General features: G+C 36.1%; 2 protein-coding genes across 2 annotated transcripts in view; one reads left to right on the top strand and one right to left on the bottom strand.

Moving 5' to 3' along the window:
- The window catches only part of LOC144972512 (retinol dehydrogenase 16-like), a 171,055-nt gene that overhangs the window by 20,676 nt on the left and 126,285 nt on the right, over positions 1–24,094 (top strand). The window lies entirely within an intron of this gene.
- LOC144972510 (uncharacterized) lies at positions 7,303–23,753 on the bottom strand. The gene is made up of 4 exons (XM_078913802.1): positions 23,677–23,753; positions 18,287–18,708; positions 16,056–16,238; positions 7,303–7,626 (listed from the first exon to the last, which is right to left on the bottom strand). Exons 2-4 carry the CDS (start codon positions 18,600–18,602, stop codon positions 7,391–7,393), a joined length of 735 nt encoding a protein of 244 aa, XP_078769928.1. The 5' UTR covers positions 18,603–18,708; positions 23,677–23,753; the 3' UTR covers positions 7,303–7,390.

The raw sequence follows: 24,094 nt of genomic DNA, 5'->3' as shown, positions 1-24,094 counted from the left end.
TGGTCAGAGTGTTGTCTTTACACCACAGAGGCTACCCAATAGAAACGCTTGCCCTTGTGGAGAGGACAATTGAATTAAATAATACCAACAACTATCAGGTGTAAACGCAACACGTCTGACCGCTAATCAGGAGGTCCGACGTTCGATACCCATTGAAGGTACGCTGATGTTTTTGGGATGTTTTTGTTTTGTATTTTTCTTTTTACTTTGTCTGATCATGTTTCATTTATGTTTTTTAAAAAAAGATTTGTATTATAAACACAAAAGGTTTGCTACTTTGTTACTTGCTCTGAGTGAAAAGATCAACTTGATTCTCCTATTGACTTCGTTAAATCGTAGCCTGGCACTTCCTTAAAATTACATCACAATACAAGGGGAAAATTACCAAAAGAACGATTAAGTCATAACTCGTTGATAGTGCCCAAGGAAAAAAAAGATCCCATTGATAAGAGAGGTGAATAAATCTCGGCGCTGACATTTTTAAGTTGGTCGTCGCCTTTTGTTGTGACGTAATTCTTTGGCCAGTGACTAGCTGTGAGGTTACACAGGCTACGGATCTAATTTCTGTCCCGTGGGTGGAGTTCCCGACTTCCCATAATGGGCAGGGAGGTACTTGCTGTGTATTCTTCCCCCCTATATCTGTTTTTCAATATGTTTTCTGACTTTGTCTTGGAATTAAATTACTTAGTTTTGTCCTAATCCTCGCTGGAGTCCTTGGCTGGGAGGGAAATATTCGAATGTGTAGTTATAATTTTGGGTGATGATCTTTTTTTTACTTTTAAATCATATCTGTTATGTATTGTTTTTTTTTTTAATTTAGACATTTGAGTGTCATCCTCTTAGTGGAATCTTGTGCTGGTTTCTGGGTGATACTTTTAGGTGATCTCAAATTAAGTACACTGATACTTGGAATCTTGGAATCTACATGTTCCCTGTTTGAACCATTTCTCCAATGTCTTACTTTTTCCTCAAGTCCTTTTAATGATAGATACATCTTGAATGTTTTTACTATCCAATTATCTTCAGTTTTATTGGCGCTGATATGACCTCAATGTTTTGCCAACGCTGTAAAACCCTTTTAAAAAACCAAAAACAAAAACAAAAACAAAACAAACAACAAAAGTCTCTGACATGTTCCGTTGGTTTAGTGCAGGTTTTAAATTATATTTCCATGTTCCGTTTGTTTTCAAAAGGGCATGGAATTATATCTTATTAGTCTCTCCCTATATCATTTTGATCTATAAAAGAAGAGAGTGCATGCAAATAACAAAGATGTGCGTAATTCATACAGATTATAATTACATAACGATATAGAATTTATGACAAAAAATGTATAGTAAACGTAACGACAATAAAACACATACTACAGGTTCTTTCACTCAGTTGGACAATTCAAGTTTTGTCACCATTTTGAAATTAAGTTGTCTTAAATGTTCATCAGCAATATGCAATATTAGAGTTTAATCATAGATGCTGATTTATAAATTCATAACATTTTGATTGGTTTGCAGATAATAACGATTGTTATCAGACGGTCTATGATATTGTGTGGATGGTTTGAAAGGAGAAGATTATCTAATAATTTTCATAGGTCGTTTGTTCAATTTCTCCAAAACAAAAAAGCCTCCCCCCTCCCCCCCCCCCCAACACCCTTCCCCCCAAAAAAACAAAAACAAAAACAAACAAACAAACAAACAACAACTAAAAAACTAACAATCTCATTCGCCTTGTACTCACCGACGTATAATTATTCGCAGATCTAATACCCATATTGTCGTCGGCTTGTTCGGGTAACTTTTTTCAAAAGCCTCTTTTAACGCTGTCTAACTTACTTGTCATTAAAACCGACCGTTTTTTTTATTCTTCTCGTCATTAACTTGACTACGAAATGTTTTAAGTAAATATCTTAAAAATAAGTACCCATGTTGTCATAACGCTAAAGATTTCAAACAATGAAATAAAATGTTATTTTGTCATGCCTTTATTCTATTTTAGAACTTTGATTGACATAGAAGTATGCGTATATTTCATAAACGATAAGCAACAATTAAACCGCAAGAATCCTTCTGAAAATTGACAAAAGTGTGAGTTAATAGAGAATGGTAATGAGCCATTTATTTCATTTATTACTGACCCTTGAAAAGTCTACTATAAGGACATTTTGTGTTATAGTATGTACCTAGGTTCCTCAAAACGATATTATCTTGAAGTAAACTAGATGCTAAAAGGGATTACATGTTAAAGTGTGTGTAATGCGGTATTTAAGGTGGAGGTTAATTCTTTTATTTAGACAATTTTATTACTCTTTTACATGACCAAAGATGTGAGATTTTAGTCTTTGTCAGTTTAAGGAATAATATTCAATTTCCCGCATGAAACCTTCTGGAGAAGGATGAAAAACCCCTCTGCAGAAGATGTAACTGTGACCTCACAGTTCAACATATTTTAATTGAATGTACAGAGTTAGAACAAATAAGGTTACAACATTATGAAAACAGGGACTTGAAGTCTCTGTTCCACTCAGTCGATCCGCTTACAATTTTAAAGTATCTGCAGGAATGTGAACTCCTGCAGAAATTGTAAATAGATATTTTTAAAACAACAGACATGTAACTATTATGATTTTATAAATTGTTTATTACAACAGTACACGATTGAGCAGCTATGGCCCCTCAAGCCGATAAAAATTGATAAAATACAGAAACGACCGCTTAAATGACCTAAATAGTGTCGAAAGCGCCGTTAGACACCTAAAAACAAAACAAACTTAAGAACGTATTCCCAATCTTACAGATTTGTCCATGAATTCAGTTTTTGGATATAAACCATCCCAACATAACCCCGTTTTAAATTTTAATGCATCACTAGCAACGGAATCAGAGGCTTGATTTAACATAATTTTAATGCACAATATTTTGCGTTAGATTAAATTCTATTCTCATTATAACAATGGGCATATAACAACGTGGGCTGTTAGAGATGGAAATAAGTATACGCTGATAAATACAAATTGAGAGTTTCATTGCTGTTGCTGTTAGTGTTGTTGTTGTTGTTGTTGTTGTTGTTGTTGTTGTTGTTGTTGTTGTTGTAGTTTGTGGATCCCTAATTTGTATTTCATAGTCTCAGTGAATGTCGGTACTGAATGAGAAAAGAGGTTCTCGTCTGGATGTTTACTTCTGTCAGGAGAAAGGACATCTAATTTTCTGGTTTTTAAACAGTTTCCATCTGAAATCTTTCCATCTTTACCTTTTCGTTAGTATTAATAATATTCCACTGTTTCCCTTGTCACAAGAAATAATGGAATAATTTTTGAATTATTCTCTTTCATGTTCAGTAGTTTGTAACCCAACTCACCACTCTGGCATTGTGTGGGAATGAATCAGATAAAAAAGAGAATTGAATCTATAAATGCAACCCCGCCTGGCTACGAGAGGGACGCTCTACAATGGGAACGATCCATATTCATGTTTTCGTCCAATCACGTGATTTGTTGCTATCCAACGATTGGATATTTCTTAACAAATGTAATCACTCTGCTTTGTTATAAAAGTTGTCAACATACCCACGCGTCAAGCTGAACAAATGACCAATCGTGAAGCTTGATATTTCAAAAGCTGTGAACACTTTTCACCATGTGGGTCACTTTGACCACATTTTGCAATGTGACCAATCACCTCGAGCACATGGAAAGGTAATAAAGATCATCCCCATTGACACCATCCACCACTCCCAAAAAGGGTTATCAATCGTAGTAATTATCTTGAGTCCTTCCCGCGATTTCTTGGGGTCATGAGTTCAACACACAAACACCACGAATTTTGTTGGCGAGCCAGCAGTTTAGCATCCGGTCTCAACGTAAAGAAACGTATAACACAGAAATGATTGAATCACTGAATAAGCTCTGATAATGGGTGAATATTAATTCAGAATAGTGAGTGGATCAAACACTTGTGTTGATAAGAAATGGCGTGAGTAGTAAAGTGCCATAAGACAATGAAGAGTAAAAACTTTGAGGCGTAGAGGATTCAAACCCACGACCTATGTGCACTTAGCCCAACATCTGGCTTCCGGCGACAACAGACGTGTTGTGAATATTTACCTATTTTCTACACATATTTTTATTCATTTATCATTCAATCGTCGGAATTTAAGCCTAATTTTTATTCAAAATGGATGTGAAGTATATTGTTCCTGATTTTTATATTTATTAGTATATTTATAAGCATAAATGGTGTTTTAGCCTGTGATTTTACTGCCAAAATAAGCCTATCGATAACTTATACTCCAGAGACTCTCCGATCCCTCCAACCTGTGTCACCCCCACCACCCACTATTGACACATCGTTTATTAAAGTAAGAAAGAGGGGGAGAAAGGGAGGAATAAAAACAAAATTTAACAGACGGCCTTTTCGTCCATTTTTACCCTGTGTAGTGACAGGTAATGTAAGATCACTGAAAAATAATATTGATGAACTGTTTTCACTGTGTCGTTTTAATAGTGACTATCGTCAAGCCTCCATAATAGCGTTAACAGAGACTTGGCTATCTCCTCACATACCATCATCATGTTTTAATATTGAACAATATTCACTATTTCGAGGAGATCGGACTAATGTAAATAAACGAACTGGGGGTGGGGTGTGCACATATATTAACAACAAATGGTGCCACCCCAATAACTGTCAGATAAAGAAAATGTATTGTGACGATTATATTGAATTTATTACTGTTTCGTCACGACCATATTACCTACCCCGGGAATATACTCATGTCATCATCGTCAACGTCTACATTCCACCATCATCAGACAACACCACAGCGAAAAATATTTTGAGGAAAGAAATACAGGACATTCAAATTAAGTCACCCGATGCCGTATTGATGGTCACTGGCGATTTTAACCAATGTAACGATTTTACTCTCCCGGGACTTCATCAATACGTGGACTGCGAGACAAGGGACAAAAAAACATTAGATTTATTCCTGTGTAATATTAAAAATAGTTATAAATGTTTACCCCGTGCCCCATTAGGTTTATCTGACCACTGCATGCTCTTGCTACTCCCCACCTACCGCCCTGTTTTTAAACGTGTAAAACCAGTAAAGAAAAGTGTACAGATCTGGAACGGAAGTGTGTGTGAAGATTTGCGTGGTTGTTTTGAATGCACTGACTGGAATGTTTTTATCGAATCATGTGATAGTGTGGATGAGCTGAATGACTGTGTGAGTGAGTATTTAAAATTCTGTGAACAGCTAGTGTCTTGTAAAAAGAAATAAAATATTATCCTAACAATAAGCCTTGGATAACAAAAGATCTAAAACTTTTATTGAACCAAAAGAAAACTCTCTATACTAGTGGAAACAAAAAAGATCTGAAAACAAAACAAAAAGAGATAAAGAGGGTAATATCTAGTTGTAGAGACAAGTACAAAAATAAAATTGAAAAATGCTTTTCTTCTGGGGATATACGGGACACGTGGCGGGGGCTTAAAACTGCTGTTAACTATAATCCAAAGCCCACGATTATATCAGAAGATATCGAAATTGAAACTTTAAATAAATTTTATTCACGTTTCGACACAGCAAACAAATTTGATATTGAAAATGAAAAACATAAATTAGACAGGGCTTTGGAAGATGAAATGGCTGTTGAGGTCCGTGAAGAGGAAACGAGATTCGTATTTTCGAAACTAAACGAGAGGAAGGCTGCTGGGCCGGATGGATTGAAAGGAAAACTATTAAAAGAATGTGCCCACCAGCTTTCCCCCATTTATACACATATTTTTAACTGGTCCCTCCAATGCGTTTCAATCCCTGAAATTTGGAAAACTTCGAAAATTATTCCTGTTCCAAAAAAAGAAAAACTTGAAACTATGAACGATCTCAGACCTGTTGCACTGACTTCAATAGTCATGAAATCTTTAGAAAAACTTGTTCTTATTAAAATTAGGAATCAGTTTATGCCATTGAGTGATAGTCATCAATTTGCTTACAAACCAGGACGTGGCGTAGAGGATGCCATTTTGCTGTTTACAAACAACATCTACAGGCATCTAGATCACGCTAGGAGCTATTGCAGATTGCTTTTTGCAGATTTTTCTTCAGCGTTCAATACAATGCAACCCCAGTTGGTTGTTCAAAAATTGACTAGTCTGAATTTAAACAAGTATATAATTGCTTGGGTGCTCGAATTTCTTACGGAGAGAGCACAATATGTTCAATTAGGGCAAAACAAATCTTCCTGTATAACTACAAATACTGGCGCTCCTCAAGGTTGTGTATTGTCCCCTGTATTATTCACAATATACACGAATGACTGTAGAAGTCAAAACCTGAGTGTACCTTTAATAAAGTTTGCAGATGACACCGCTCTTCAAGGCCTCATAACAAATGGCAACGAAGTGGCTTATAGGCAAGAAATTGATAGATTTGTGTCTTGGTGTGATGCCCACCACCTAGAGCTTAACATAAGCAAGACAAAGGAGCTAGTGATTGACTTTAGGAGAGTGAAGGAACCGATAGAACCGTTAAAATTAAAGGACCAATTCGTCCAGCGAGTTCCTCACTACAAATACCTTGGTGTAACGATTGATGACAGGCTCAAGTGGGATGAACACTTGAAAATAATTAGGCATAAGATGTGCAGACGTACATATTTTTTATCAAAACTCTCTCAGTTTAGAATAGATAAAACCCTCTGCACATTATTTTATAGAGCAGTAATCGAAAGTGTTTTGTCATTTAGTATAACAGCTTGGGGAGGCAATTGCTTAGCAGTGGAAAGGAACAAAATAAATTCAAATATTAAAAAATCCATTAAACGCTATATAAATGATGTTGACGATGTAGATCTTTTATACGAGAAATTTTGTATAAATAAAATAACTAAAATATTAAATGACCAGTATCATCCACTAAGACCATCAATTATTATGTCAGAAAGAAGTGGTCGCCCTTTCTCTATTTCAACGAAAACAGAGAGACACCGAAAATCTTTTCTGCCGTCCAGTATTAGGCTTTATAACAACAAGCAATAATCATTTTATATAATTATTTCTCATTTTTACTTTTTAAAAATATAAATATTAATTTATTAATTTATTTGTTTTGCAATCTTTTCAATTTTCAATTTATAGTGACAGTTTTAACTATTTTACAGTGTTGAAATTATTCATATTATAAAGCGCAGCTCTGGTTATAGAGCTGCTCCTTTTTTATATATATACATCCTATTTCCATTGTATTTTTATCTTATGTGTAAATTATAACACGTCTGTACAAAAAATTTCCTTTTTGGGATGCAATAAAGTATTATTATTATTATTATTATTATTATTATTATTATTATTATTATTATTATTATTATTATTATTATTATTATTATTATTATCTATGGATCCCTCTTACAGATAAAACAGGCAAGAAAGGTGCAGGCTATGTCCCTACCCTTATGTGGGAACGAGGGAGAGAGCATCATACAATTAGAATTAGGTGCATTTGCCTGTGGTCTGTCGTTCATCCATCTCCAGTTATTGGCATCCAGGGGCTTGTTGTCTTTTTCTGCCACCCACTGACCCTCGTTTTGAATGTCGTTGGCTCCGACATACCACCAGAACTCTGCAAATACTGGGGGTGGTGGGCGAGATAGGGTTGGAATGAAAATGAAATTATTTTATATTGAAATTTGTAGAGAACATAAGAAAAAGTTTCACAAACTCGAAAAACAGAGAAACACTCATTTGCAGCTCTCTCTCTCTCTCTCTCTCTCTCTCTCTCTCTCTCTCTCTCTCCTCTCTCTCTCTCTCTCTTTCTCTCTACCACATGCACACATTGTCACTCATACACATGTATGATTTACTAAGCTCCCAAGAGCACACTGGACTAGCGAAAATTACATCAGTTTTGTGGTTTTGTCTTAGCTCTAGTTTGCTATGGGCTTCGTAGATTCGCAGGCGACAGGCAACAGTTAAAACCTGAACAAAAGACCAACAACAAAAAATTAACTCCAAAATCAAAACAAAAATCGTTTGATTTTCATTGACAAAGATTGTTAACCCTTTGCAAATTTCAAAGATACTAATATACTGTATCCAGACTCACAAAAAAAAACCCAATAAAAAACAAATCGAAAATTTCTACTGTCTAAGTCATTAACTTCAAATATTTGTAATTCCTGTTGTGGCGTAATCACATATACATTTCTCTATCTGGTTGATGATCGTACTTAGACTGCTCTTTTGTCTACATCATCATCATAATCATCATCATCTTCATCATCATCATCATCATCATCATCATCATCATCATCATCATCATCATCATCTCTAATAATAATAATAATAATAATAATAATAATAATAATAATAATAATAATGATGATGATGATGATGATGATGATGATGATGATGATGATGATGATGATTGTTAAAACTATTGAATGGATCTAAAAGAAACGGAAGTTGAGAGGGAAGGAGAAGGTCGGGAGACATGAAAATAAAGGAAAGTGATTGAAAGAAGAATTGAAGACTAGACAAGTAATTGAAAGTAAGGATTTTATTATAAACGTTTAATCATTAATGCAGAACAAATTGGTGAGTACGATTATTTTTATGTTGTCGAAACCCGGAACAGATTGACAAGGATTAATTTGATTTTTTTAGATTGTCAAATTTGTGTTTATTATCGGAAATGGATGAAGCTATGAGAGCCTGGTCTTCGGCTAAAGGTTGGCTTACTCGAACCGTGAAAAGATTGAAAAAGGCGATTGATAATTGTGAAACGGTATCACAAATTGAATTTACTGTTTTGTTGGAGCAATTAACAAACAAATTGACTGGATTAGCCAGGAGGCGGGCAGAAAGAAAATAGCTCAAGTCCAGAGATGCTGTTGATAAGAAACTGTACATCGCGGCTAGAAACTCTCCCATCTTAATCGATCATGCAGATCTACCAACTCGCTTTGGTCAATATTTTAAAGGAAAAAACGGATACCACCAGGAAAGGAATCGATCCAAACAACATTTGACAAGTTTCATGGTGATTCATTGACAAATTTTTCAAAGATCACTGAAACTGACTTACGTGACTGCATTATGTCGTCTCCAACTAAAACTTGCGATTTAGACCCCGTAAATACTGCCATGCTAAAATATGCATTGATGTAATTTTAACACCATTTACATGTATTGTTAATAATCCATTGCAGTCAGGTGGTGTACCAGACATTTACAAAGTTGCTCATGCCAAACCCCATTTGAAAAAACCTGATCTAGATAAAGAGAACTTTAAAAACTATCACCTTTTCCCTAATCTTACTTTTCTCTCAAAAATCTTGGAAAAGCTTGTATTGAAACAATTACTGTCTCATCCTAAAAATAATTGTCTTGAAGAAAAAATTCAGTCGGCTTATAGGCAACATCATTCGACGGAAAGCGAAACTTGTTAGGGTTGTTCATGATCTCCTCTCTTTTCATGTTCTTTGCTGAATTTGCGTGACCTATCGTCTGCTTTTGATACAATTGATCACGATGTTCTCCTCAAACGTCTTGAAATTACTTATGGCGTGTCCGATGCAGCGCTTGATTGGTTTATGTCATATTTGTTTAATCGTAAACAGATTATTACGGTGGATGACTATAGATCCAAGGAAATTATTCTTGATTGTGAGTATTCGCAGTGTTCAGTACTTGGACCCGTTCTTTCTATTCTGTACGTTGGCCCTCTGTCTAAAATCATCAGAAGTTTCGGTCTGTCTTACCATCAGTATTCTGATGATACACAATTGCACTGCGTCTCCAAAACGAGAAATTTACAAGAAGGATCAGCCGATAGTAAGAATTGTATTCAAAGTGTTAAGAAATGGATAAATGAGAACAGACTAAAACTGAATGATGATAAGACGGAGGTGCTGTATGTGCGGAACACGAAGTGGAAAAGTGAAACAGATTTGAAGCTGGGGGATGCCTCCATTCAAATTGTTGACAAAGTGAAAAACCTCGGCACATTCTTAGACTCTGGACTGTCGGTAGAGCATCAGGTTAATAATTTGGTTCGATCTCTCTTTTTCCAACAACAAAAAAAAAAAAAGATTGCTTAAATTAGACGGTTCATATATGAGGATGTGACCAAACACCTGGTTGTGTCCCTCGTACTATGGAAATTGGATTATTATGATGCTCTGCTGTTTTGTGTTTCGCAATATAATCTGAGGAGTATTCAGATTATCCAAAACAACGATGCCAGACTAGTATTTATGAAGCGTAGGTGCGATTCTGCCAGACCTCTGCTCATGACCTGCATTGACTGCCTGTTGAGAAAAGGATTAAATTTAAAGCTCGTGTTTTAGTGTATCGTTATCTTGAAAGTACTGCCCCTTCTTACCTTTCGGAACTAATTGAAAGATATTCAAAACCCGGCCCCTTACGTTCGGCCAGTGATTCCACCAAACTAGTTGTCCCTCGAATACGGAAAAATGCTGGAATGAGATCCTTTTCTCATTTCGGACCATCTGTTTGGAACGCCTTACCACAGAGCATTCGTGAAAAAAATCTTTGTCTATTTTTAAACGTTCGCTTAAAACATATCTGTTTCGATTTTAGTAGATGATATGAGAAGCAAACTAGGTCTGGTTTGTGTTGTGTGTTGTGTGTTGTGTGTGTGTGTGTGTATGTGTGTGTATGTGTGCTTGTGTGTGTGTGTGTCTGAATGAGTATGTTTCAGCCAAAGTAATTTGTAATTTAAGCGCTTATAGTCTGGTGTCTCGGAGTGATAGCGCTATATACGTTTTCAGCATTATTATTATTACTTGTTCGACACCGCTCAGAACGCAGTTGAGGGTTTCTTATTGAACTCAGAAGAATTCGAACGTGATCTTGATAGTGCTGCGTATTATCGTGATGAAATTATTGGGACATATACTAGAGGAAAATAAATTTTAGAAAAAAAAATACATTTTGAATTCCTACAAGAGCAATGCTTCGAGCAACTTCGGCAACAGTTGCACGAACGTAAATGCGAAATTTCCTTGGAAAGGCGAAACTTTAAAAGAGAGATTAATGAACAATGAAGAGGAGGCTAGAAAACGACTGATTAGTCTTCAGAAAAGTCGGGACAAAGACAAAGAATTAAAAATGAAGTACAACACAATGTTATCGGATTTAGAAAGGGCTGGTATTATACACGAAGTACCAGAGGATGAGATCAACAGGAGGGGCCTGTGTTATATTTATCATACAGATCGGTTATCCGAGGAGAAAGTCTGACCACTAAAAGTAGACCTGTGTTTGATGCCTCTACTAAAGTCTTTAAACGATTGCATGGAAACTGGACCCAACCTAATTCCTGATTTGGTTCAGGTTCTATTGCAGTCCCGGAGGTGGAAATTTGGATTGCAGATATCACCAACGCTTTTCTGCAGATCAGACTAGACGAGAAGGACCAGGACGTCCACAGATTTCCGTGGGACGTGAACAATCAGACCAGGATTATGATATTCGAAAAAGTTACATTTGGGAATGCGAGCAGCCCATTCCTTTTAAACGCCATTTTGAAGCACCACTTGACTTTCTTTGAACCTACCAAGGCAGTCCTTGAACTGAATGAAAATTTATACGTAGATAATTGTCTGACCGCAGGTTATACAGAGAAAAATTTTTTGGCCATGATTTCAGAAGCCCAGAACATCATGATGATTATGTTCAAAGTGAGGGTGGTACCAATAAAAACAATAACTCTGCCCATGTGTAAATTCTAGACCTCTTACTTATGTGGAAGACACTGGGATTTCTCTCTCTCTCTCTCTCTCTCTCTCTCTCTCTCTCTCTCTCTCTCTCTCTCTCTCTCTCTCTCTTTCCCTCCCTAGCATTTTTTGATCGGTAGAAGCTCTCCCATGAACTCCACTGACCTGACCTCCCATAGTGGGCAGGGAGGTACATACTGTGTCTTCTATCCCCTTATATCTGTTTTCCAACATGCTTCCTGTCTTTGTCTTGGAATGAGATTACTTTGTTTTGTCCTGGCCCAGGCCGGAGTCCTTGACTGGGAGGGAAACAGTCAAATGCATAGTTATTGTTTTGGGATATCATATTTTTTCCTCGTAAATCATCTCTCTGTTATGTATTATTATATTAGTTATTTTTAATATATAATGTAAGCATTTGAGTGTATTCCTCTTTGTTGGATTTTATGGTTGTGTCCAGATGAGACTTATAGGTGATCTCAAACTAAGTGCATTGGTGGTATGCTCTTGGAATCTATCTACATCTGATTCATATTTGTTCCCAGTTCCACAACGTCTTACTTTTTCTTGGATTCTTTAATTGTAATTCTAGAACTTGATACTATCCCATTTACTTCCTTTTTACTGGCGCTGATATAACCTAAATGTGTTGCAAGCTCCGTAAAACCCTTAAAACTCCACTGATGTTGGGAATTTTGTGCAGAAATGAATAACTTGGGGTTGAGAGAGAAATGCCAGTCACTGATTATGAAAAAGTTTTGGGAATCGTGTGAATATTCATAGATAAGAAATCTCCCTCCTCTCAGAGTACAATGACATAAGGGATGACAATAAACGAAGGCTTATATGGCCTTGGGAGTAATTACTAAGACATTTCCTGGTAAAGATGTTTGATTTGGGCTGTAGAACTTAAAAACAGCACAGGTTTCATAACTAGAGCCATTCAGAGGTTCCATAGATTAGAAATGTTCGAAATTGAAGAACCCTCTAAGACTGAGGAATCGCCCGTTGATAATACTATGCAAACACCAGCTTCAACTGGTTCAATGGAAAGAAATCTAGCGCCACTAGGAGTGGTCGAAAGGTTAAGGCAAAGATCTAGACTGATTTATGATCCTACTGTATTGCAGGGCTTTAGTCGTTTATTTTATAACGTTGTGGCATATTCGAATCAGTGCTGTTTATATCAGATTATTGTTTGGGGCTTTTTTTGTTTCCACGAAGGTATTCTCTCTCTCTCTCTCTCTCTCTCTCTCTCTCTCTCTCTCTCTCTCTCTCTCTCTCTCTCTCTCTCTCTCTCTCTGGGTGGGGTTCCTGGCCTCCCATAGTGGGCAGGGAGGCACTTACTGTGTCTTCTATCCCCTTATATATGTCTTCCAACTCACTCTCTGTCTTTGTCTTGGAATGAGATTACTTGAATTTGTCCTGGCCCTGGCCGGATACTCTAGCTGAGAGGGAAACAGTCAAATGTATAGTTAGTTTTGGGAGATGAATATTTTTTCCCTTGTAAATCATCTCTCTGTTATGCATTGTATTTTGTTTTCTTTATATTATATACGATTTGTAAAACATTTGAGTGTGTTTCTCTTAGTGCTTGTGTCTGGATGAGATTATTAGTGATCTCAAACTAAGTACTTTGATAATGTGCTCTTGGAATCTACACATGTTTCTTATTTGAACCAATTCCCCTTTGTCTAACCTTTTTTTGTGCTTTAATTGTAATTCTAGAACTTTTTACTATCCCATTTTCTTCCTTTTTACTGGTGCTGATATGACCTTAATGTCTTGCAAGTGCCGTAAAACCCTTAAAAACAAACATAAACATCTCTCTCTCTGTCTCTCTCTCTCTCTCTCTCTCTCTCTCTCTCTCTCTCTCGCGATACTTTGAACGTGAATGAACGTATACTCTCACACTTTGACTCTTTGAATCGCTTGTATTTGATGAGTTTGACTGGTGGTGAGTCGATTGACTATGGTTATTAGCTGTATAACTTTGTATTTGTTTCCTATTTGTACTTGTTTTAAGATTGTTGGTTGACATTTTGGATGTGTATGTCAAGGCGGGTAATGTTAACACTATTGAATGGATCTAAAAAAAAAACCAGAACTCGAGAGGGAAGGGGGAAGGTCGGAAGACATGAAAATAACGGAAAGTGATTGAAAGAAGAATTGAAGAATAGAAAATTAATTGAAAGTAAGAATGTTGATTTTATGAATTTATTATAGAAATAAACGTTTAATTAACGCAGAACAAACTGGCGCGTACGATTATTTATAATGATGATGATGATGAAGATGAGGATGATGATGATGATGATGATGATGATGATGATGATGATGATGATAATGATGATGATGATGAAGAAGATGATGATGATGATGATGATAATAAAAATAATAATAATAATAATAATAATAATAATAATAATAATAATAATAATAATAATAATAATAATAATTATTATTATTATTATTATTATTTATTATTATTATTATTATTATTATTATTAGTATATTAATAATTCTATGCGCGTTACGTCGAAACCTCCATATATTAAACTTTGTTTTTAAAAATGTAACAAGATTTCCATCATGAGTTGACACAATCTACTCTTAAGATATCAAACTCCGTAAAATAAATACATTCGCACGTAAATTGGCGAGTAACTTGAATTTTGAATTTTACAGCATGTTAAAAAAAATGCCCATTATTCCTAAGACCTTAGTGTAATCTGTTGTCACCATTCCTCTTATCCTTCCTCTGTCTTTTGGACAGGCCATATGATGATCAAAAACATGACCCTCTAAGTAGGAGTGAATCATTTTCAACCTGCTCAATTAAAACTGGTAAGAATTCCTAGAAATGTTAATCTTAATAGTATATCCCCATCTTTCTGTCGCTTAGCTCTATTGTGACTAAATGGGATTCAGCCCCTTCCCACTTCAATTTTCAGCCCTCAATTTGGCCAGGCATTCTATTTTCATTTATTATTTTTATTCCTAGCCGTCGCTTAACAATCATGATAACGCTACACTTTGAGCCACTTTCTTCAATCAATCAGACCGCGCTGGATCATATTACTAATGCATTGCAGTAAAAATTATAAGTATTGAGATTTTTCTTTTGAAGCCGTTTTCACGCAGAATAATTTCAACAGAGCGAAAAAGGGACCAATTAAAATGCTTGAATAGAATGAGAACTATACCTCAAATGCCATAGTTTGCGAACATACCTGGGCTAAGTTGCATAATTTGCCAATTTGGCATTTTAAATGTTTCAAAAACATTCGGTATTTATTCAGACACTTTGATACAGGAGAACGAAGTGGCCAAGTTGGCATTGCACTGTGACCCGGAATGTGCCGTGTTCGAGACCCGCTTCAGGCACTTTCGCTTTTTTCCTTGGGCAAGATTATGAACCCCCAATTTGCTCAATTGGGCCACATCGGTGATTCCTGTTGACATCAGACATCTTGCTTGATGAATTATCTATATTCTTTCATGGAATGCCTACGGTGTCTTGTGATGTCCTGGTGGAAGGGCATGATTTATTACTTCTTTTTGGATACAGTAATTTAAAAAGTTATTTGGCATTAAAAAATGATGTGGCAATTTTTCTGATTTCGGTTAAGGAAGTTTGGTTTCATAACTAAGTTAAGGGAAGTTCCTATTATGGTATTCGGTTTAGATTTTATTTTTAAACGTTTTAAATATTTCTGATGTTCCGACTAAGGACGCTGATTTCCTCAACTTAACTTCACTCTCGGCAATGATAAGTGAGATGACATCCTCACCCCCCACCTCCCTCTCGAGTGACAACAGTAGTTTACAAATGCGGACGAGAAAGGAATGGGGTGGGTGGGGTGGGGGGGGGGGGGGGCTTGTTCGGAGAAAAAGTGTCCAACATGTTAATAAAAGTTTTAGTCCATATTTTTGTGTGTGAACTATGGACCAATCGTTAATCTAATGCATTTGCTTTTATTACACTATGAATTGGACACGCCATTTTAACTAAAAGAAGAAGAAGAAGAAGAAGAAGAAGAAGAAGAAGAAGAAGAAGAAGAAGAAGAAGAAGAAGAAGAAGAAGAAGAAGAAGGAGGAGGAGGAGAAAGAGAAGAAGAAAACAGTAGAAAAACAACAACAACAAACCCCCTCCCCTTCCCGAAAAACAAAATACAAAAATAAACAAAAGAAAACCGACATCAGCAGCAGAAGCAACAGTAGCAGCAAACAACAAAAACAATAAAATAGCAACCGCACCAGCAGCAGAAACAACAACAACAAAAACAACAACAACTGGCGTGTCTCCTTGACTTACTATCTTGGACTCCAGACAGTGCGTATGTGACCACCGCATATTCATCGGGGGAATCAAAGTGGAGAAGGTAACCTCCCAAACCTTTGCAGTGGGCTTTGGCATCGGTATATCCCTTTTTGGTGGATGACATGTAGTATGATGACAGTTGATTTTGGACAGAGAATTTTGTGAATGTGTCTCTCACTGAAAAGGATATCAAATCGTTTGGTGACGTATCAATACGTTAAACAGTCGATATGAAATACAAGATGTGCATTGAGCGTTATTGTTTTCAATTGAACGTTGTCTTTTGGCGTGATAATATGTGGTGCACGTAAGACCCATCACGGCACTCTGTTAAAATTTTAAGTGATGTGGAAAATTGAATTGACTAGATGGCCAACGAGGAGGAATTTCCCGTGGGTCGATCAGCTGTTTTAACTGTGTCATAGTAACTCTTTTAGTTTGATGAATAGGAAGATCGGGGCTATGAGATGGAGGTTAAGAAGATGATACAGACAGGCTGGAATAATTGGAGGTAGGTAACTGGAGTTATATGTGACAAATGAATATCCGCAAAGTTGAAGGAGACAATATATACAACAGTTGTAAGGCCAGCAGTGTTATATGGACTAGTGACAGCAAATACAACAAAGAAACAAGATAAAGAAGTTGAGGTGACAGAAATGAGGATGTTGAGATGGTCACTTGGCTGGACAAGAAAAGATAAACTGAGAAATGAACGAATTCGAAGGTTTACTGAAGTGAAGAATATATCAATAAAGACGAAAGAAGATAGATTGAAATGGTTCGGACATGTATAGAGACGAGAGAGGGAGTACGTGGAAAGGAAAGTATTGGACTTACAATTAGCGGGAAAGAGGAAAAGGGTACGCCCAAAGACTAGATGGTGGGATAAGGTAAAGGATGATATGAAAGAACTGGGCCTGGAGGAAGATGCTGCTCTGGACCGAAATGCATGGAGATGTGGCATTCACGATGGCAACCCTGCAAAATGCGGGATAAGCTGAAAGAAAAAGAAGAATAGGAAGATCGGGCTGTCGATACACTTTTCTTGTGTGATGATAAGTCATGCGAGGCACTGTCTTTCGCTATTTTCCCTCTCTTCGATTCAAAATTAATCGACTTTTTCAACACATATTTCTCACGGAGTTATTGACTTATATTTACAAAACCATCATGCTCCATATTTGTTGCGTTTATAAATGCAACCATCGGCTGCGGATGATAGAAGTCGCCGTTTCCATAGATAAGATCAAAGGCGGGAAGTGATAAGCATAATTTCTGGTTAAAATATAAGTTTGAAATGAAACTTTTAAAATTGACTTGCTTAAGTAGAAGTCTGCAGTAAAAGGGGCGCGTCCACCGTCCACAGGAATGTTTAGATCTAGTTTTAAACAAACTTATGCTTTATAAGGGAAAAATAGTGTGAATTTTATAAGCCTAAAGTTCACTATTATCATTGAGATAAAGATTTATACCAAAGCAACTTTTATGATTGCAAAAATCGCAAGACTTTTGAGAGTATTTCATAGAGAATTGAGAGGCAACTAAGGTAAACAATTCAGATTTAGACCCAGTACTCCATTAAAATGGAAATGGCTCTGGGCATGACAGAAGTCATGATATTTTAGTAAACGTAAAGAGGGCAACGCCCACTTTGTTTAGAGTTTTCCTTTAAGATCAATGGTTTGAACTTAATTCGAATTAGGATAGATATTTTTTAAGTTTGAAGACTTAAACTTAGTCCACTGAATGGAGGCATATATTATTGATATGATATATTACTTTGGGATCTTTTGATTGGCAGATTAGAGATCGAATCGCCTCGGCTGATTTTACTAGTTTTGTTGTGACTTCTTTCCACTTGGCAGTTGTTTAATGGAAATTCCTAGGAGACAGCATTTCCATCCAAGGGGTAGATTTTCAAGTATGGGCAGCGTGGATCAGCAGTGCGGTCTTTGTTTCGTACCTGAAAGGTACCGAGTTAGATCACCCGCCGCTTTGCAGTGTGACCTTGAGCAAGTCACCTCGCCCTAGTTCATTTTGCGGCGTGCACTGCGTCTGACGCCTGGGTTATTCCAGTCTTCCCTTCGAATAGACCCTATAGACAAATTTCCCCAATGAGATGAATAAAGGGAATTTATTATTATTACACGTCGATCTGGGTCATTTCAACATGATACCTGATTGACGATGTACGTCACAATTTACAACATAATACTACATACCTTGAAGGAGGAATGCGTGCTGACTTGACGAATGGATTTGGTTATTTCCACTTTTGTACAGATCGCAGGTCCCGTCGTTGTAGCTGAATGCGATGCACATTGGTGGGGCTGTCGTTTTGCCAATGCACTCAAACATGCATCTCAAGTGGGAGTTTGCCTTGATGCCTGTCGCAAAACGCTCCAAGAATGTGTTCACTACTGGAACTTTCTCAAACTTTGCATTTACAATCGCAGAATGGGATTGCTGGAGCAGCAATTGAAACGTGACTACCACGAGCACACGAGAAAACACTTTGAAAAGAGTTGGGGATACCATGACTCTAAATGTGAATTGTGACTGGTATGGCTTCACTCACAACTCAGATCTTTACTTGTGTTCTTTTTGTTTCTTTTCGGGGCAATTCTCTTGTCACCGATTCTTCCTGGAGTTGTGAATAGAGTAAAAACAGAAACTGGTATTAACTACGGAAGAGGTATCTGATAAACATTCAAGTTTAAGTTGAAATCTCAAGATTTGATTTAAATAAATGCCTCCATTGAAGAACGTTTGTTTTGCTATTTTTAATTCATTCACTTGTTTTTTTTTAATTTGATTTTTTAAATTAAATTAATTCTGACATAATACCAGATAGACGCGTTTGATCACCATCATTGTGAGAACAAGTCATATACAAGCAATAATCGTCTTCTGCCATATTCTGACATCATAATATCATATTTGTCTCATTTTAATGGCCTTATTTAATATATTTTCATCCACCGTCTCAATCCGGTATATATGATCTCATTATGAATCTTTAAAAAGAAAATAATATGCCCCATTGAGATAAATGATTGTGGTTTCTTAAAATTTAGTCTCATTTGTGTAGCTCTAACAGTTTATATTAAAATCCAATTTTTGGAAACTGTTTCATTTTGACATTTTACCGAATTGAGGCTTTTGGCTCCACTTATTTCAGTCTTATGACAATTTTTTGTTTGAAGAACTTTTATTGAAAGTACGGTGTTATTGCATGGTTTATACAATTTAACAAAACTACAGATAACATAACTCAAATATAGAAAACATGCCATAACGGTGAAATACCGCATGAACTAAGGTCATAGTGATTCTTCTTCCAGCTGTCTTGACATTGAACAAAATGTCTATTTTTCTCTTTTACTTCATAAACTTCAGACAGGCACTCTTTGTACTGGGGGGGGGGGGGGGGGGTAGGTCTTAGTCACCTCAACTAGACTGGTCACCCCATTCCACGGTACCGCAATATTATTTCAGGTGGGGCAGGCATCGAGAAATGAACTTGAAAGTAAGAATGGTCAGATTTGTGTTCATTCCAGTGTACGAGATCACGTTCATTCTCCCAACTAAATGTAAATGATTTGACTAAGATTTTCTGATTTAGAATTAATATTTATTGTTCTTTGTCCGATTCGTCCCGATTAACTTTTACTTAATGAGTCTGATAGTCCAAATTGTTATGCCCTAACTCAAACGACAACATAATATTCTTCATCATATTAATGTGGAAAAAATTCACTCCAATTGTGTTCAGAGTAAAACAGACCTGTAACTGACCAATTAACATTATTATTTTCAAACCCTAAGTTACCATCATCATCATCATCATCATCATCATCATCATCATCATCATCATCATCATCATCATCATCATCATCATCATCATCATCTGACCTATTCTGACAAAAATGTCTTTGTAAATATTTTGTCAAGAACTCTTAAACCTGTGAATATCTGAAGTCTTAATTTGAAGAATTTTAACAAGTTGATCATTCCCATTTATCGAAATCCGAAGTTCAAATTTCTATGTACAAAAAATCGAAATAAAAATGGTTTGTCAGCGCATGTCAGTACAGTTCTTATAACTTTTGTATTTTAGTATTGTTGTGGTCGATGTGTGCAAATATGTAGGTCTGACATCCGAATGTAATCATGGGCCTTCAAGAAATGCATTATGTCCGTTTGCTCAGTGGGGCGGTCGATTTTTTACAATCCAGAAACAAATTAGGGTTTTGACATTTTATAAGCAGCATCCATTAGATGAACAGCGTGGAAAAAGTGGATGAAATATAAACTAATTATGTGAATGGCATTTATTTGATCGGAGAGAGGAACAGAAACGTTAATTTGTTATCTATGACTCTAATAACTGTATAACGTAAATGTGTGCCTGGCTAGTTCTTTCATCTTTCAAACTTATTTTAAAGGTGACTTACGATTTACTTGTTTTTAAAATGTAAGGCACATTAGTTGACACGGCGAGGTGATGATTTTGTTGTTGTTTAAAAAAATTGTTTTTGGTGTTAGCATTCGTGACTAATGTTGACTTGCAAAATCGCAGTTATAGTCTATATTTCATAAATTGCTCTTAGCCTCTTTTGTTTGTTGGTTTGTTTAATTTTTTGCAAAAGGGGATTTAATCCGGATTGTTTTTTTTTCAGAGCCGAGACATTAAAAACATTGAAAAGTTTTTCCCCGTACTAGAATTGGGTCTTATGTGTTCTAATTTTGAAGCGCAGGAGTTCAATAATCTTATACTTTTCCTATTCACTTCACCTGTTTTAATACAACACTGTATTATTAATAATATGTTATTATATATTTGGCAATTTGGATTTTTAGTAACACTTTGGCTTCGAAATCACTGAACCAATCGGATTCAGTAGTCTGATGTCAAGCCGCCTGGCAACGGCGGCCATCTTGGTTCTAAACAAAGAAAATCATTACTTTTATTCTTCAAGCTGGCTAGAACTTTTCATATGTCTTGTGATCAGAATGTGTAAAAGTCAAAACATTATCAAGTTTATGTGTTTTTTTTCCCTCTGGGTACGCTTTTATGCTCGCCGGAGAAATATTTAATACGGCGTCCGCCATTGTTCCGATAGTTTAGAGCCAGTGTTGCTAAGTTACCATGCGTCATTATGAAGGAAGTGACGTTAGGACTATTGAATCCTATTGTCATCCAATTTTTGCATTTGTTTACAATTGAGATGAAGATGGTTTGCGTGTATTATGAGATTAATTGGACATCGTGATGACTTTATATAATAATAAAATGTGTTTCGTCAAATCCCATCAAAAAACAGACGCCATCATTTTTAGCACGTGGGTTGTGTGTCAACCTGGTTAGCAAGTATGGGAGTGGGAGTACATGCATTGAATCGATACCAGTTAGTGGTTCCTCTCATTGTTTTGAATACAATTTAAACCATTTATATTATTATACAAACCATTTTCCGCTTTTAGAATTGGGAAAGGATTCTAAATAAAAAGCCCCCGTGTTCTCTTACAAAGTCGAAAAATGTATAAGCTTTTAAGACAATAAAAATTGAATTCTAATAATATTCGACACTTGAACCATAAGTGTCGGGTCGATCTACTTATCACCATTGAACGGGCATCGTACTCACCATTCATTGAATGGACATCTATGCTTATTCATGCATATATATATATATATATATATATATATATATATATATATATATATATATATATATATATATATATATATATATATATATATATCGTACTTTTTCGGCTTCGCGGTTATGGTGGTTCGCAATTACATAAAACGTGTTTGTTTCTATGTCTGCATGAAGGGGAAACACAGAACGTCATTATAATTAGTCCTGAAATAGAGCAAACCTGGACCATATTGTTATCATTATTTTTAAATACAATATGATTATAAAATATGAAATATTAGGTCTGGACGACGGAATAAGCAAAGTGGACGACATGAGGCGACCCAAGTGTATGACTAGAGGATCCCTTGTAAAAGAAAGTGTACTAGATAAGAGGTGCCTTCTTTACAGGCCTACTGTATGATCTTAAATTGATGTACAGCTATAACCGACATATGATTAGGCAGAGGGAGGTTTTCTCTATTATATGGTAACAACATTCCACGCTATAGCTAAAAGTCACGCTACACTAGTGCGAGTTCCCTGCGTAAGTCCTTAGTTTACGATATGGGGAGACTTCACTCTAGATTGAGGGACTAGGTCTTTTTTAAATGGCCAAAACTAAAAAGTCGTGGGATCTTGCTGACGGTGAAACTGTCAACTAAAATACAATAACTTTATAATTCGATTTGTGATTGATTATTAATGAATTCACATCGGTTATACTTGACGTGCACTTATTTGCAGGGCTGATAACCCAGTTCATTATGGGCCAATCTAAAAAAATGACGCAAAATATTGTCTATTACAACAATGTTAAACTAGGCCCATAAGTGGTTCGGATATCAGACCTGCATATGTGTACATATCGGGTATAATATAATACCATGCATATTGTAAAAACGACTGCGCTGTAAGTGAAAAAACGGACTCAAAGGCGCATTATCATCATTCAATAATGTACTCACGCATTCGGACTCAAGGCAGATTTTAAACTATGGCTAGAAAACCTTTCCATCAAAAGTCGATCAGTTGAGATGCTCTTAAACTTGAGACTTCTTTAAAGACTCATGTTTGAGATTTTTGACAAGCAAGAAGTCGTCTTGATTGATCAATGAATGAAGTAAAAGTTTTCTGGCCTAAATGGACCCCCCTCCACTTCTGGAAATTTACATTGGGTATTGCTATAGACTAATGAATTTCTAAATGAATTAAGCAAATAAATAATAAAAAGTAAATAATATAATGATATAGAAGTAAATCAACAAAAAGCTTATTGAAACTAAACACATAAAAAAGTCTCTCATTCCTCCCGGATCCCCCCCCCCCATCTCTCTCTCTCTCTCTCTCTCTCTCTCTCTCTCTCTCTCTCTTTCTCTTTCTCTCTCTCTCTCTTTCTCTCTCTATCTCTCTCTCTCTCTGATTTTAAACTTAATTTTCATTCCGACATAATACCAGACTAACGCGACGGGTCACAATTTAACCTCACGTCATCCGAAATGTCACAACACTACACCTGCAATGCTCTTGAATAAAACGTGTTTAACTTTTTGGCCTGAAAATACTGCTTGATTGAAATGACCCTCGTCCTTTCGAAAAGTCTCAAACGTGGGACCGTTGAAATATCCTACCTGTTAACTGCCGTGTTATGGAAAAAACTTGTCTTTAAAAAGTGCCCAGTAAACTCGTCCTTCAAATATCCATCGATTTAAATGATCTTCATCTTGGCAACAAACAACTCTCAAACCTGGGACTTCGCGAGGACTTTGCCCAGATGAGGGTCATTTGAATCGATTGATATTTGGAGGACGAGTTTTCTGGCCAAATATTTAAATACAAGTTTATTTCCCCGAGTATGTCAGTTTACTGGTTAATGAGTGATATTTTTTAAATTTCAGAATACGACTGAATAAGAATTATCCAAAAAGTACATTTTATTTAGTGTTAAGAACCACTTCACGTACGTTCTTTATCACTCAGTGCTGTCTTTTGTCTCTCGTAATTTATTTTTGAATCGTATGTCTTTACCTGCCTCCTAAGGTAGAAACTGGCGTGAGATAATTTTTTTGACTATGTATTTATACTGAAAAACGGGAAAAACAAGTTTCTGGGTTCATTTGTTTAATTTTCGATCCCATCAACCAATCGTGTTTTGTAGTTACCATTGATTGCTTTTGGGTCAATTATTGATTTGAAAATAATTCTCATCTCCAATTAGCAATTGCCAAGTAGTAACACAGCTGTATAATTAACAAAACGTCTTTTATAATTTTGGCCAGAAATCGTTTGCGTTATATGTATCGAAACAATAATGAAATGGAATAGAAACCTTGATTGGATTTACGAAAGCTGATGACGAAGTCTCAGGTTTGAGATGATTTG

This window comes from Berghia stephanieae, chromosome 5 (assembly GCF_034508935.2).
Source record: "Berghia stephanieae isolate SIO BIC M18660-M18661 chromosome 5, UCSD_Bste_1.3, whole genome shotgun sequence".
NCBI classification, from domain to species: Eukaryota; Metazoa; Mollusca; class Gastropoda; order Nudibranchia; family Aeolidiidae; genus Berghia; species Berghia stephanieae.
Note: the sequence above shows the minus strand (reverse complement) of the source record. Positions and strands in the feature narration are given on the sequence as shown.